Source organism: Thermobia domestica, chromosome 8 (genome assembly GCF_964235325.1).
Source record: "Thermobia domestica chromosome 8, izTheDome1.hap1.1, whole genome shotgun sequence".
Classification (NCBI taxonomy): Eukaryota; Metazoa; Arthropoda; class Insecta; order Zygentoma; family Lepismatidae; genus Thermobia; species Thermobia domestica.
The window spans coordinates 243,763,261-243,779,837 of record NC_137461.1 but is presented as its reverse complement, the minus strand read 5'-3'; the positions used below and the strand labels follow the sequence as shown (position 1 = coordinate 243,779,837).

Sequence of the window (16,577 nt, the reverse complement as noted above, 5' to 3'; positions counted from 1 at the left end):
GAATGCTTGCCACCTACAAGGGTAACTTAAAAACTTCCCGACCTATCCTTGATGAAGCTACATATTGTCAAATGTTAGGTTAGGTTAGCTTCATACATCTTTATAGAATCCCTTACCAATCATTGGGCTGATACCGCCTTATGCAGAGTCGTTTTAACGTATGATTACTAAAGGACTGACCACTACAGGAAACATACGGTAGTCGAACTTTTTAGTATGGCACTAATCACGTGTCAGAATGACTCTGCATAAGGCCCATTGAAATTTATTACTGAAGACTACTGACATTTAAGATAAAAGAGGACAAAGCGTAGTATTTCTGAAACCTGAATAAAATAAGCAAGCGTAACGTTATTCAATAACTGCAGATGTCACTATCTCGCACGTTTATCTGTTTCGAAAACTCAAACACCACCTTAGATACTGTTATGTAAGGAATGGAATTTAGAATAAAAATTTATCCCTCGTACATAAGAAAATATCAGGATTCTTCAGAATTCTTAACGTTAGAGGCTACATATGGGAACCAGTATTCGTAAAGTTTGCCGTCACTCTCTATTACAACGGAATCTACATTCTTTTTTGATTGTTAGTTCTATATCAAATTTGATTCTTTTTCATAGAACAGAAGGGGCAAGAGTACGCACGCGTACCCTTGCCCCGTAGGTATCTGCGTACCCTTGCCCCCTCACCTCACAATTGACTTTCCCGTGATGTTGTACAGCCAACTGTTGGAAGAAAGTCAATTTACTCCATCCTGTCAAACAATGGATATGTTAGAAACTAACGCTTTATAGTACTTTGAAATCGTTATAAAATTGTGTAAGTTATTCATTAACTACTTATGTTCCAATATTATATCGAACTATTAGAAAAACATAAATAATTACCTAGATAGTTTGTAGTTTACCGCAGCACACTCAAATTTGTTTAGGTTCTAGACGCCATTAACATCAAACTCCACGTGACGCATTATTGCCATACGCGAATATATTCACCTGATTTTAGGGAATCGTATCCTTACCCCCCACGTACTCTTGCCCCCCTCTACTCTAACAAGGTTACTAAATCTACAGAGGAAGTGACTAACTTACAATACACTATGCGCAATGTTTCAACTCAACAAAATTCAATTAATGATATACAAGTGGTGTGACTATCATTATTGGTATATTTAATTCATTTATTTAATAAACTTCTAAGTTCAATCTAGGAGATTAGTTTAAATGTAAAGATAATGAGTAACAATGTCACGTGTACAGCGCGTGAAGGAGTTTGGTTTGTAAAAAAATGAAATGATTGTATGTAATTTAGGTTAAGGGAGACAAATGATTAGACAAGTGAATGATAATGAAAGAATCGTTGGAATGGGAATGTGTGAGGAAACGGCAGTACCTCTAGAAAACCCACGGACGCGATGTCATCCACCACAAGCTTACTTGACTGGGGATTGAACCAGTGACTCTACACATCAGACATAAGCCCTCTACCACTGAGTCACCGTGCCTCCAGGTCCAGGAGTTTGGATTGTATGGGGGGTGAATCTTCTGAATTAATATTGAAGCCAGAGGTGGGGCATCTCAGTGGTAGAGCTTTTATCTCTAGTGTGTGGGGTCCGGGGATCGATCCTCTGACAAAGGTGTTTGTGGTGGACAATATTGAGTCCTTCAGTTCTCTCGGAGTACTCTAGTTTCCTCCCACGCTCTCATTCAGGCAATTCATCCATTATCATTCACTTGAATTTATTTATCCGTCTCTCTTAGCGTAAAAGAGATAATCATATTAGGACCTTGAACTGAAAGATTGCAGATCAATCGTAATATTGAAACCGGAACTGGTAGTAGATTTCTTGAACTTCCGGTTTTACTAGACAGATTAATGTAGATATGAAATATATTCTTGGGTTGCTTTAATGATTAAGGAAACCGTTTCTCGATTTATTACCGCTTTTATTTTGACGATAAAACCGGAAGTAGTTGGTGGATAGAAACCTAGGAGAGAATATGACATCTATTCTTAGAACGCTAAATTATTTACCAAAAAAATGAAGCTTAACGGTATTTCTTATGGTATCTAAACCGGAAGTTACAGTGCATTTCTATTATTTGCGGTTCTAATAGAGAGTTCATTATGGAATTGAAATGTATCTTGGGGACGCTTAATCGAATGCAGAAGAGCATTTCTTTCTATCCATTATAGTGTATGATCTATAGTGATCAACTTAAGAAATCGGAAATGGTTGAACGAACTCGATTTCTGATCTTAGATTTTTTTCATCCTGATACAAATCCATCATGATCTATCAAGTAGTTATTGAGACTTCTTTTGTCTTCCGGACGGACGGACGCACGGACAGACATGGTTTTGTCTTCTAAATGTACTACACATGGACAAATGGGGTAAATGTATATAAAAAAATTTCCATATACCAAACTTACAAAAGAAGTGCTCCTACTCGAGACCGTCTGTAATAAAGACCCAAGATTTACCGACTGCGTCACAATATGAGTCAAAATTTCACTGTTATAGTTAAAAAGTAGTTATAAATTATGTGAGCAAAATGTGCTACCTTTAATACTCTGAAAGTGATGACTGTGCGTATCACTGTTGACAGCGTATTAGCCGAAACCAACAGAATTATTCACCATTTGCTTCTTAACATATAAAATATATACATAAATAAATAATCATATTCAAAATTTACATAAACAAATAATCATATGCAAAATATACTTAAATATATCATTATATGCAAAATATATATAAATAAATTACCCTATGCAGATTATACATAAATAAAAGTTCATATATACATATACAATATAATCAGATACAGTATATACAGCAGTGTAACAATTAGTGGTACTATTGTATACACTACGTGAAGGAGAAAAATCAGTTCTGCTAAAGACGGTAAAGAAGATCATATGAAACGTACATTTACTCGTGAATGAGTGTGCATTTATAATAAGGACTAAAAAATCAAAATATTTTCGCCTTAATTCTTATGGAACCCGTAAGTGCTTTCACGTTTAGAGGGTTGCATATTAACATTGCGTGAATCATATACGTATTTATTAATGAATGAATTGTATATGGATAGCCACCTTTGAAGTCACGTCACCCATTAATCTTTTAACAGATTGACTAAAATAACGAACTCAGCCGAGATTATTTAGTCTTGCTATCTATTTCGAAAGACAGAATTCTAAAATTCGTTTTCGTTCAAGTATTATTCTGAGTAACGAACTGACGTGCTAACCTAATACTTTTTATAAGACTCACTTTATACTTGTATAAGTTGGTCAGAGATTACATTTAAAGTAAAATTTCGTCATTCCACGTACCGGTATGTACTTAAACTGAAGAAAACTCCCGGAATACTTCTGTCATTTTGCCTAACGGAATTGAGGCCCAGAACCTTCTAATTACGAACATGATCATCAACTATTATTCTGCGCTCATTTGGTGTAGATTAATTAAAATAAACAAACTGATTAACTATAGTTTAGCTTTCTTTACAGCAGGTATTTGTGTAGACATTATGTCACTTCTCTAGTAGGTTGGCCATCTCAAAGCTACATCGTTCAAAGCAATAGCTCAAAAATAATTAAACTAACCTTAATCTCTTTCCCGAATTAATAATCTAATTATTACAAATTCATTAACGTATTCATGCACTATACCTTCCTTCAACATGAAACTCGCAAATTCAGAATTGAAACGGAAAAATACATGGTACGTAAAGATCAGTTGCATGTACATTTCAGAAAATGATCACTAAAATAGTCTTATGCATATATTTAATTAAAGTATTTGTACTCATATACTGAAATAATTCACTTTTCTCACAAAATAGCTTGAGAAAATATAGTTGACTGCAGGCCCGTAGACAGCCCAAAAGTGTAGGGGGGCCGATCAACCATAGTATAGTTCATCACCATATTATAGTTCATTTGCAAGCCTACCGTGAAAATTTTAGGAAGGGCCAGTAAAAATTTAGGAGGATCCGGCCCCCTATACTCCCTTGCTACGGGTCTGATTCACTGATGGAAATGTACTTTGTTCGCCCGATTTTCAAAAGAAAGGCCGACATTTTTTTTCTTCCCCATAAGATGCATCTGACGGTTATAACCTTGATCAACTTCGTAAAGTTCGCATCCTAAACTTGTAGCAACTTACCGTCTTTTTCAAGATAATTGTCAAATACTGCTTGTGTGGATGCCCTAACACATTCGTTCAATTCTGGATCGTTTACATCACAGATTTTGACATAATCCGCTGCAAAAGAACAAGCAAAATAAATGAAATGAATTTCACACTTAAACAAAGATACAGGTGTAAAAGTTTTAAGTAACAATCACTGATTACTTAGAAGATAATTACTGCAGAAATTATAGAATGTTTGAACAGGGGAAGCTGCTATTACTTGATTATTTTGAACTTGACAAAATTATGCAATAGAAACTTATTTATTCAACATCTCCATTGAACTTTGACATAATTAGTATATTTCCACATCGTTTCTTAAATTTTTACAAGATTATGTGAACAAAATGCATACCTTGAATACTCTATATGCATTCATGACTATGTGTGCCACTGTTGGCAGTGTATATAACGTTATTAGCAGAAAGCAACAGAAATAGATACAATCATCTTCTTAATATATATAGTGGGGTGGGGGGACACTGAACAATTTCATGGTAATTTATCTTATAACAAACGGTTCGCAACGAATGGAAGAAACTTTACATGGAATCGAAACCCCAATATGTTGTTCAACACTTGGTGCAAGCACTGCGCGATATCTGGTATAGAATGGATGCTACGTGCGTGGAAATGAACACGTGTGTTCTGTTCAGAGTCACCCACGATCGAGAGGTGAAACTGAACAAGGCAGGGATGACACTGAACATTTAAAATAAAAAGCACTAAAAATATGAAGAAATACTTAACGTATATATTTTAGGGAAGAATAATCTGCATCTATGATCTGCCCAATAAGAACAAAGGAAGAGATTTACTAAAGTCAAAACAAAATCAATAATATATCTACTGTGTATTAAAACTCCTTGGGGAACGTAGACCCCGTAGAACCAAGCAATGCTGACATGTGCTCAGGCACTGGTTCTGCATCGTCCACAGATAAAAAGTGCATTGTCACCAGTGCTCACACAAACTATGCGGTACCAATGGCTGCATCTTGAACATTGGATCCAGTTACCTATTGCAGATAACCCAGAACAGAGAAATGAAAGCGCTTGCAGCATTACATCACATAATTAACGAAACATTTTCTCCTTTCTCGGCGCATGTCACGAACACTGCATTTGAACAACCTTTGTCTGCCACAACACGCTTCGGTTTATTGTTGAGAGAAAGGTCAGTCTCTTCCACATTGTAGATGTGTTCCGGAGAGTTGATCAAGCCAGTGCCTTCTACGGTTTGATGCAGGAGATCAAAATATTTTGTGACAACTTCCTTGTTGAAACATTTTGCTCTTGTAAGAGATAGCTGTTTCAGGGCTCGTAATAATAATTCAGGGTTTCGTTTGAGAAACAATCGAAGCCAATCTTTTCCCGCCGATCGCTACTCCCTGTTGAAATGATGTTTCAGTGCTTTCTTTTCAGCGTAGTCAAATGCGGCTTTTCTTATATTTTGCAGTGTTATAGGGAAAGCTTTTACGTGCCACCTTGAGCAACAAGTTTGCCATTTCGTCTTCCTCTTCTTTCCCAAACACGGACTGACCTCCTTGTGACCTCCTACTGACAGATTTCAACCGCAAGTGTAACGTGCCATCTCGTATTTCTCGGCAGCCTGGCAGAGGGACAGTTTTTTTTTTTTAATTTCCTCAAGGCTTCCGCCATTGTTTGCTCATTCCATCGTTCGTATTTTGTGCCATTCTTTACTCTCTTGTAGTCTCTGGGCAGTTGTAATGAAACATGAAACTCTGATAAGGCACAGTATGCAAATTGTACAGTAAAAACATCATAACAACAATACAAAGCTAGGTTCAGTGTCACCCCATCAAATCTGTTCAGAGTAGCCCCACAACACAGGTTGTCGGTTAAGTGTTCGTAATTTTTCACAGATGGCAGCACCAGTCAGCATGTAGCAGTCAGGCATGACTAAATCTCTGCCAAACTTCCATGCATCAACAACGTGGTTCTGTGCTGTCTCTCATAGAAATTACACACTGTATACACAAGGTCTCAAACTACAGTATGGCTATTTTATTACTTGATCCTTACATTTGTGTTTGTCTCTTTCGCTTTCCTCTCCAGAAGAAACGTGAGTTCCTCACATCGCACGAGTATTTAGCTCACCACATAAACGTCTTCCAATTTCACCATTTTCTACCAAACTCAAGGTGGCGGTTTTTGGAAACAAATAACAAACGTTAATATGTTCAGAGTCCCCCCACCCCACTCTACAGTAGGACTACATACAGGGCCGGATTTAGGAGGGGCGCAAAGGTGCACGTGCACCCCCCTTCGTTGTAAATATACACTATCTAAAATGAGAAGCTAGCACTGAAAATAGTAACACATTCCGAAACTTTCTGCCATTATGTTTCCGTTTGGGGCTTAAAAGAATGCAGAGCTTTGCAAAAGCTATAGTTTAAGTTGATTTTCTGAAGATTGAGGAAAAGGATTCACCAAGCAAAATAATATAACATTTGTCAAATAGTGAAGAAAACAGAAGGGAAGGGGAGAGAAGGACATTTTGTCCTGCATTCCTTTTGCGACCCTCTTTAAAATACTTTCCTCCGTTCTATGCATTAGTGTTGTCAGGGGTAAAGAATATTGTCACATGTCACTTTGAATAGTTTCAGTATGACTGGTTATTTTGGCAGTTATTGGTGCACCCCCTCAGACAATCCTGGAACTTGCCCTGAGTGTATACATAAATAAATTATCATATGCAAAAATATACATAGATAAATTGTCATATAGAGAATACACACAAATAAATGATATTTTGTAAAATATACATATTGATAAATAAATTATCATATACAAAATTTACATAAACAAATTATCATATGCAGAATATACATAAATAAATTATCATATGCAGAATATACATAAATAAATTATCATATGCAGAATATATATAAATAAATTGTCATATGCAGGATATACATAAATAAATTATCATAACTATCATACGCAGAATAAATATAAATAAATAATCATATACAAAATGTACATATAATCATATACAGTATATACAGTAGTATAACAATTAGCAGTGCAACTATGTACACCACGTGAAGGAGTTTGGTTTTGGTTATGGTAAACTAAACGCCTTAACAAGTTAAATTTCATCAAGCCTAGGCTTAAGTACAACCTTAAAATAAACGAATATTTGAAAGTATAAGATATTTAAGTATGTCGAGTGGAAATGCAATTATTTTTATTCTTGGCATTGCATATTACGGAAAGATTAGTGTTTTGCTTTCTGAAACAATACTAACCCGATAATCTGAACAGCTCTGTGAGTAGTCCATCAACCAGAAACAATGATGATATATATAATGAGTTCCACATAAATACATAGGGAACCTATTTTTGATTGTCCATTTTTGTTTCAATCACCACCCTCAACGAACGCCATTTCTAACATTTTAACATTTTACACCCCGTTGTTCATAAATTGATGGTGGCTCATAATTAGTAGTTCTTAATAATAATAATAATAATTTGTCTCTCCTGAACAGACACACAGAAAGACAAAATGAATATGTAAAAGAGTTTTCGGTAAACCAAACTCCTTAAAGATTATAAATTACATGAGATCAGCAACGATCGAGATTTTTTTTAACGCTATAAAGTTTCGTTTTCTTAAATATTATTTTCTCGGAAAATACACACAAGAATTTACCTTTGAGCACCTCATTTTGTGTAACTCGAAGTGATCTCTCAATATATATGAAAGCGACTGTAATTTTCTGTCTGCTCGAACCACAGAATAACTACAGATACAATTAAAATTATATTTGAACTGACTATTAACTTTAGGCCTCTTAAAAATCTCAGGATATTGCATTGACAACTTTTGTCACAAAGTGAGGTGAGGTGAGAAATTTTATTATGTAAAAACATAATTGAAAACGACCAATAGCAGGGTCCAATCCATAGTTTTCGGGGCCGCTGAGACGGGTTCGATTCCCCGCCGGGGAGCCATGTTTTGTAACTTTTAGATAGGAAGATTTTAGTTACTAATTGAATAATGACTATAGGATATTGTTTATTGTTATCCTCGGTAGAAGAACAATACTACTTCAGATGTATCTTGATTTTTAATTAACAAGTTACATAGAAGGATAAGTTACAAATAATAATTATGGAAATTATAACTTTTTACAATATTACGCCTGTCATGAAGGAAGACCTCCATGCACGAACTTTTTATGTATTGCTTCTTAGCATAATTAACAAAGTATTTACAGGAAGGTTGGATTGTACAGACTGAAGTCCATTACTGACAAGAATCCAAAGGTCGACTCACGACGTTCGTCTGACTGATCCAATGACTGACCAATTAACTCCCCTTGTTTACCATTTCTTTAGTTTATGTATCCTGTTTTTCGCTTCTCACTTGTATGCAGTTCCTTATTATTATTATTATTTTTTTTTTTTGACATTTTCACTTTCAATTTTTAAATTTCACTTCCTTGAAAGTGCATTTACGGAACCTCAGCCTGTTTGTTTCTTTTATTTTTAATCTTAAAAGTTTTTAATATACATTGAAGAATTGAAATTACATTACAGTGGCAATTACAAATACATTACATTACATTATGACGTTTAAGTGCAAATTTAAAATTCATCGGCATGAGGGGGGTGAGGTGACAAACTGGTGATATTGGTTTTTATCCACACACTTTCAGTGAATGATTTATCCTAAGGGGGATAGTTTCCCTAAGCCTATTTTCCCGATGGAAGAAAGGAGTGTTTCAACTAGTTTATTGATATCTGTATCGTCTTTATAATATTATAGTTGGACAAAAATTAAAATTTTAGTATTATTCCCAATTTTTGAGTTGTATCTCCTTAACCATATTACAGCATATACTGTCGTCTTGCTAGTATGGTAATAGATAGCTTGAACATTGTTACTTCAGTATCAATTTCATATTAATAGGCAGGCCGGTAGCCAGCCCAAAAATGTAGGGGGGGGGGCCGACTGAAGTTACGGTGGGGCTCGATCCAATCATATTATAGTTCATTTGCAAGCCTACCGTGAAAATTTTAGGGGAGCCCGCAAAAAATGAGGAAGGGGCGACCCCCTAGACCCCTGGATACGGGCCTCTTAATAGGTGAAGTGCTTATCGTATAGGATGAATATTTATGCTTACAAGCAATTCGTGTTTTTCGCTTTTTCTCGAAAATTACACATGGGCATCTAGACTCGTCCATTTCATTTTATTTATCCCAATGAAATCTACCTGGGGAATATCATACTCCATATGTTTATTTTCGTTTAGGGTACCAATCACATGCAGAATTATTTTTAAACCAATAATGCTGTCATAGCATATCATATCGTATAAACTATGATAAGTTAATACTATACTCAGGATTGCCAACTAAATGAAATTTATATGTCTTTATATATTATGATGAATTTTTCTGATCAATACTATTTTAACCTTATTTAGTTGCACATCACTGTTACAATACATATCACATTGCTTAATTATTAATTTCTAATGATATTAATAAACTCAGGATTGCCAACTACATATAGAGTTTCGTGTGACTTTCGAATCAATGACATTTTTGTGTAATGCCATTATGATTAAAATTTGCATCCACTTGAAATAAAAGAAGAATATTTTCCAGTCAAACGCGTATGAAACATAATCCACTGGATCAGCTTACTTGTTAAAGAATAATGGACAAATACCTCGAATAGCTGTTGAAATCCTAAAGAAACAATGTTGCCACATTATAAAGACTAACCGTGAGGTATGTTATATCCTAACGCACCTAGTAATTATTATAGAATTTTCCACTTTGCACTGAAAAAAAAATGTATGTGGCGTACTTAAAAAGATAGGTTACATGAGTTATTCGTGTAGTTTTTGGACTTAACGTACAGCAGACGTGTAACGGAAAACGCATGTTTTATAATACTTTCTGTGTAAGTGTTCCATCTGTACGTACTTTCCGTATGAAACAATATTGATGGTCAGGATCTCACATACAAATGGACGTATATAACATACAGCTGATGAATGCAACATAAGTATATGCATGTGATATACGGAAAACTGTTAGATGTCACACATCCCGCAATGGCATGATGTACCATCCTGGAAGGGCAGTGCCTATGTAGCATACGGATAACGTATGCTCCGTACTGATTTCTGTAATAAAAAAGAGGATAACGTATATTTGTACAATATTCCGCTGTTCGGAGAACGGATTTTTCCCAGTGTACTTCTTATTTCAAATATGTCTATTTAATCCGTGTATTAAGTGTGTTATATTCAGTGAAATTTAAGTTAAAAAAAAAAGAAAAGGAAAAAGACAAGACATGTTGGCTAACATGATTTGAATGCATGAAGTACAAAAGCAGTTTGATTTGAGTAAACGAAGCCAACGTACGTACATTAAACATATGTGACATACTTTCACTTAAAATGACACAATTTTACATTTGATTAACACTAAAGCTTGATTGAAAAAGTAATATTGTTTCTTAGTTCGTACACCTGTCCTTATTCTGAGTCGAAAGCTGTATGTAAATTATTTTATTTGATGTGGCAATTACATTATTTTTGTACAACTTTAAGGAAATGTCTTCATAAATGTTTAAACTAGATGTATTTCTTGCTTTTTCTTTACATCTTATATACAGTACTTCTTGCTTTTCTCTATTGTATGCAATGTGTAATAAAGGGATACACTAAATTATATATCTATCTAGCTTTTTAGCTATTATATTAGTCCATTGAGGCATGAGCGTCGCTAGCGCTCATTCCATTGCACACTGGTCCCAATTACCAGAATCATGGCTAAAACCTCCAAAATTGAAGTTTTGATTTTGAGACTTCTAAGACCTTAAAATATCAAGTTGGTACCTTTACCGGTAGAAATTATCGTTTCTGAGGGCCGGATACTCATATCTGACTGTCGACTGTCTGACTGATGCTTTCAATGTAAGCGTCAAACCAATCACATTGGACCTCACTCACAGGGGATGTACATGGTTCTGAACATGGAATCTAGGGTTAACCTATATATATTCAGAAAGTACGCATCATATGATGGGAGAATCCGCTTGCAAAAGTTAAGAAGGGCCTAACCACTCTAAAGTAGGGGATCCGACAAAACAATTGAGCTACCCTGTTGATCTATAGAGAAAATTACTTGTAGCGCCCTCTAGAATATTGTTCAGGTGAGTTTAACACGATTCACACGGAACGACAAAAATAATTATAGTACTCGCGCCGAGTCGTGATGCTTGACCTAGATCTACCGATTTCACCACCCAATAGAACGCGAGGGTGTGTTCCGGTCGTCAACCCCCACCCATCAAATTTTGTCAGTGTCTTCTCTCGCGCTACATGGAAAACATTTTCTGAGAGTACAGTGTTGTCGGATTGGCGTCAAGTTCCGTTTTGTTATTATTATTATTATTTTTATTTATTTATTTATTATTATTATTATTATTATTATTATTATTATTATTATTATTATTTTTTTTTTTTGTTGCGTTATATTTTCGTTGTTACTATTTGTGCTCTTGTTACCATTTTGGAATAGTTGTTACAGTAGTTATTGTTGTGCAGTGTTATTATTGGTAATTTTAAAATGCTTTTTATATATATATATATATATATATATATACTCGTTTACTATGTCTTCAAAGTTTGGCAACATTGTTAGTGAATTTCAGCTATTTGACGTTTCCCCAAGTGTGCGCTCGGTAAGCGGCTCCACGAATTGTACCGAAGTTTTCCGATGTGTTAGAGCACAAACAGAATATTTCTATGATTGGTTTAGAGCCCAAGCTTCACGACTCGGCGCGAGTACTATAGTGTAAAAACATATTTCAGCCATTTTGTCCTATATACCATAGGGAAACCAACCATGAATCCGTAATCTACTCTCCAAGACGAGTAGTGTGGTATGTCGCAGGCTATACCGTGACAGAAACCTCTATGACTTGTAATTAGCTCACTACAAGTATATCACCATGTATGCAAAACGTCTAGAAACTTCTCGAAATTGTCAGTGAAATCTAATGGAAAGTGCTAGGAAGTTCTACAGACTTCCACGAAATTCTACTAGAACGTGCTAGGACTATCTAGAACTTTCTCGAACATTCTAGAACTGTCTCGACAAATCTAGAACATTGTCTAACTTACTCGAAAATGCTAATCACTAACTATAAAGACGTCGGTCACGATCTAGCGTGCGGTATATCCAACAGTTCCTCTTGACGAGTGATAGGCTATACACGAACCTATCCAGAATAATATCTTGGGTACATCGAATAGCATAACATTTCTAGAATGTACATTTTGCATACTTGAAGTGAGCTAATGACAGGTCATAGAAGTTTCTGTCAGGGTATAGTATGGGACATATCACATTACTCGTTTTGCAGAGTATGCCACGGATTCATAGTTTGTTTTCCTATAGGTCTCGGTATATAGGACAAAATGGCGGAAATATGTTTTTACAGTAATTGTTTGTGTAGTTCCATGTGAATCGTGTCAAACTCATCTGAACAATATTCTAGAGGGCGCTACAAGTAATTTGCTCTATAGGTTAACAGCGTAACTCAATTGTTTTGTCTCTGGTGCCTGGGGTCCCTGGTTCGATCCCAGTTCGCGCAAAGTGAACTTTGTGGTGGACAAACATCGTATGTGTGGATTTTCTCGGGATTCTCTCGTTTCCTCTCGCTTTTTAAATTCCACAATTTAGTTCATTTCTCATCACCAACTCCTTTAGCCTAGCCGGCATAACTGTGGGACGTAAAACTCAAAGATTTCATTTCATTTCATTTCATTTTCAAATTGTTTTGTCGGACACCCAGTTAGATGGTGGGCTGTGTTAGGCCCGACAGAACTTTTGTAAGCAATTTCTTCCATATGGGGCCAAGAGCGCCGGCTACTCTGTAAATTTAGGGGAGGCACTCAGACGCAGAAGGTGATGTTAAGACAAATTGCATTCAAATTATGCCAAATATTGTATATTCGTAATTACACTAGGGGGCACACATGAGCTTAGGGGGGCCCGGCCCCCCAGGATCGGCGTCCTTGCATGACGCACATTTTCTGAACATATATAGATTGACCCAAAGTTTCATTTTCAGAACCGTGCACATCCCGTGTCAGAATGCATGTAAATGAGGTTTTTAATCGCGCTTCATTTCCTTGTGTTAGTAGTTATTTTATTTTTCTTCAAATGAGGTCAACGATTGAAAAGAGAAACTTCAGATACATAAATAAAAACAGAATAAAATTTTACTGCTGTCTGATGAAGATCTTGGCTAGAAGATCGAAACGTCACCTGTAAATGTGTTTTTATTAAATAAGTGCAGTCTTGTTCAGCAGTGTGTTTATTTTTCTGATTTTATTTGCAAGACGTATGACTATGATTGTGTGTCAGTTTAAAATTTTACTGTTATTAAATTATTCGAACATTACAGTTTGTTTTCTCTTTGTTTTTCTTATTGTTTTCAGTTGAAATTGCAAATATTAAAATATGCAAAAGCCAAAAATTCCACGAGATCCTACTCTCCAAGAATTTTTCTTGACTTATTACAAGAGTTCATTCATACAAAACAAAAAGTAGCTGCACCAACTTGCATCATTTTGTTTCATCTACGTTCTTCTACGACAGAATTTCTCAACTAGGGGGTCGTGACCCCTAGGGGTCTCGAGAGGTTTTTATGGAGGTCTCGAAGATAAGTGAAAGTGGTAAATATAATTAGAATCTAATGCTGGAAAATATTTTTAAATATTATTTTGAATTTTTGTCCTTATAATCACACTTTTTATTTTTGTACATATTGTTAAGAACAAACAAACAAAACAAAAAAAAAGTGTACTAAACATTTTCAACAGGTGCAGAGTTGTTTAAAAATCAATTTAAATGAAAGAGGTACTATATGAAACTAATGAGAACTGCATATTGAAACTAGAAAAATACAAATGCAACGAAACCTCTATATTGAAATACAATTAAATTTAAAAAACTAATGAGATACCTGAGGATGGTATGATTTCACTAGAGCAGCAAAGTCCGGTTCAGTCTTCGTGACGCACATTATCAAGTCATTTAAATTTCCAATAACTTTTTTAATAACTGTCCAATTAAGGGAGTTATGAAGTCTTAAAATATTAAAACGGCTTCCATTTTGAAACAGTATGACGGATCGGATTCGATATTTGTAATATGAATGAGCTGACCAAATTTAGTTTTAACCCATTCACTTTTAGAGAAGTTACTGTCTCTACTATATGCAAGAGATGGATTCTACTATTATAGAAATAGACGGATATCGTGAGTTCTGCGCCAATAGGTATGCGAAAAATCCTGTACAAGCTTATTACAAACCACAAATGATAAGGGGGTCGCTGGCAAAAGGATGTGATAAAGAGGGGGTCGTGATAGGAATTGGATTGAGAATCACTGTTCTACGCTAATACATAAATTTGATTTTATGCGTTCGTTGCATTTTTTTCTTTTTGTTTGATGTAAAAATGGATAAAAACATTCGACAAAATGTAGTAACAAATTCATTTTGCCACTAATTTGTCCAAAATTTAAAATCAGTGACCTCAGGAAGCTCTCAATCCCGAATTCGAATTATTTTAAGTTTAAGACAGTCATATTGGATGCAGCATTATTTTTTAAAAAAAATCTTTCAAACAATAATATCAAAATGAACATCAACAATCTAAAAAGAAAAAAAATTCTTATACAATGAGATTTAGAAAGACTTGATTATGTTTCTGACTTTTGTTCACGTTTAGGGAAGTTCGGGACCACTTTGCACTGGAAAAAAGTGTCCAAGTTTAAATGAATTTCTACGCTTTTCATGCTTACTTGATGATGTTAAATTCAAGCTGCAATGATTTATTTTTACTTTAACGTCTTACGGGCATGTTCTTTAGGCTAAAGGAGAGGATAATTAACGATTGTAAAATTGATTTTAGTGTTCTCCCACCGGGAATCGAACCAGAACATGTGCATTACAGGAGAAGGCGCTAGCCACTAGATCAGCAAGAAGGGCTGCTGAATCCAATGGAACTATTTCTTTTAAATATTCGTCAATGAACTCAACAACAATAACAAAACCAAAAATGAACAACAACAAAAATGAACTCAAATTTGGGATATTTGACCTACCGACTTTGTCAATTGTACAAGTGAACACATTTGAATGTTAAATTGTTTTAAATTGACCTTATTGGACTGTATGCGTCAGAAGGATGGGAATTACGCAAACGTGGAAAGAAACTACTAGAACCTCTCGAAATGTGGTTGTGGAGAAGAATTGAGAGAATTAACGGGTCAAGCGGAAAATGAATGAGGAAGTCTTAGAAAAGGGGGGAAAAAGAGGAAGAGAAACTGATTGCTATGGTACATTGGGTAAGAAGGAACTATGTCCGGAGGGTATGTTTGCAGCAAAGAAAGAAAGGAGGAGAAGGAGACTACAATTAATGGCCGATATCAAAACAGAAAAATCGCATTTGAAGACGAAGAGGTTAAGAGAAGATCGTGGAGTATGGAAGCTCCTCAGCTGCGGCAAGTAACCTGCCAATAATGGCAGAATACCTATGATAATTATTTTCATACTAAGGGAGGTGCAGGTAAATTCGCCCACTTAAGAGTGTTAGACTCTTTAAGACCTTAATTTTCATGGAACACAAGAAACAACACATGCACTTTGCAGAGTAGCCTCTTCCGCGTGTAGAAAAAATGTGGTAATAATGCCACTTACTTCTGTGTTGTGTCCAAGATAAAAGAAAAAGTGTTACATAGTGTCGTATTTACCAACACGTACAGGTAATTACGCCAAGTCTAGGATACTGCTAGAAATTTGTAATAAATCTTGTAACTGCTTACATCGTCTTTATCATACGAACTCAAATATTACTACACAACATAGCTGAAGCAAAAAAAAAATATATATATATATATATATATATATATATATATATATATATATATATATATATATATATATATATAAAATAAATAAATAAAAAATAAATAAATAAATAAATAAAATGAGTAACCAAAGTGAAAGATGAAGATAAAAAGATAAAATGTAAAAACGATAATCTCCAAAGTTGAAATAAAACTCCAAACTGAAAAACTTTAGTCCATAAGAAGATGAACAAACCGCGTCACTGTACTGTGACTTAAAAAAAATATTACATGGAACATGTGGGACAAATAAAACATCTTTGTCTTCTGTAGTCAGTCCTGCACAAGCCCTGGCGTATTTATCTGCACTATGCTTGGTATTGATTTAGTAGCCATGAAACTAGAAATACTGAAGTTACATTTACAAAACAAAGTGTTCCTAGACGGATA

At 35.1% G+C, this 16,577-nt stretch overlaps 1 protein-coding gene across 1 annotated transcript in view; it reads right to left on the bottom strand.

The window, feature by feature from the left end:
• LOC145691982 (protein takeout-like) overlaps positions 1-16,577 on the bottom strand; it is a 69,630-nt gene that overhangs the window by 36,330 nt on the left and 16,723 nt on the right. The window contains exon 2 of the mRNA XM_081767279.1: positions 4,183-4,281. Coding sequence (XP_081623405.1) covers positions 4,183-4,281 — 99 coding nt within the window. The remainder of the gene's footprint in view (positions 1-4,182; positions 4,282-16,577) is intronic.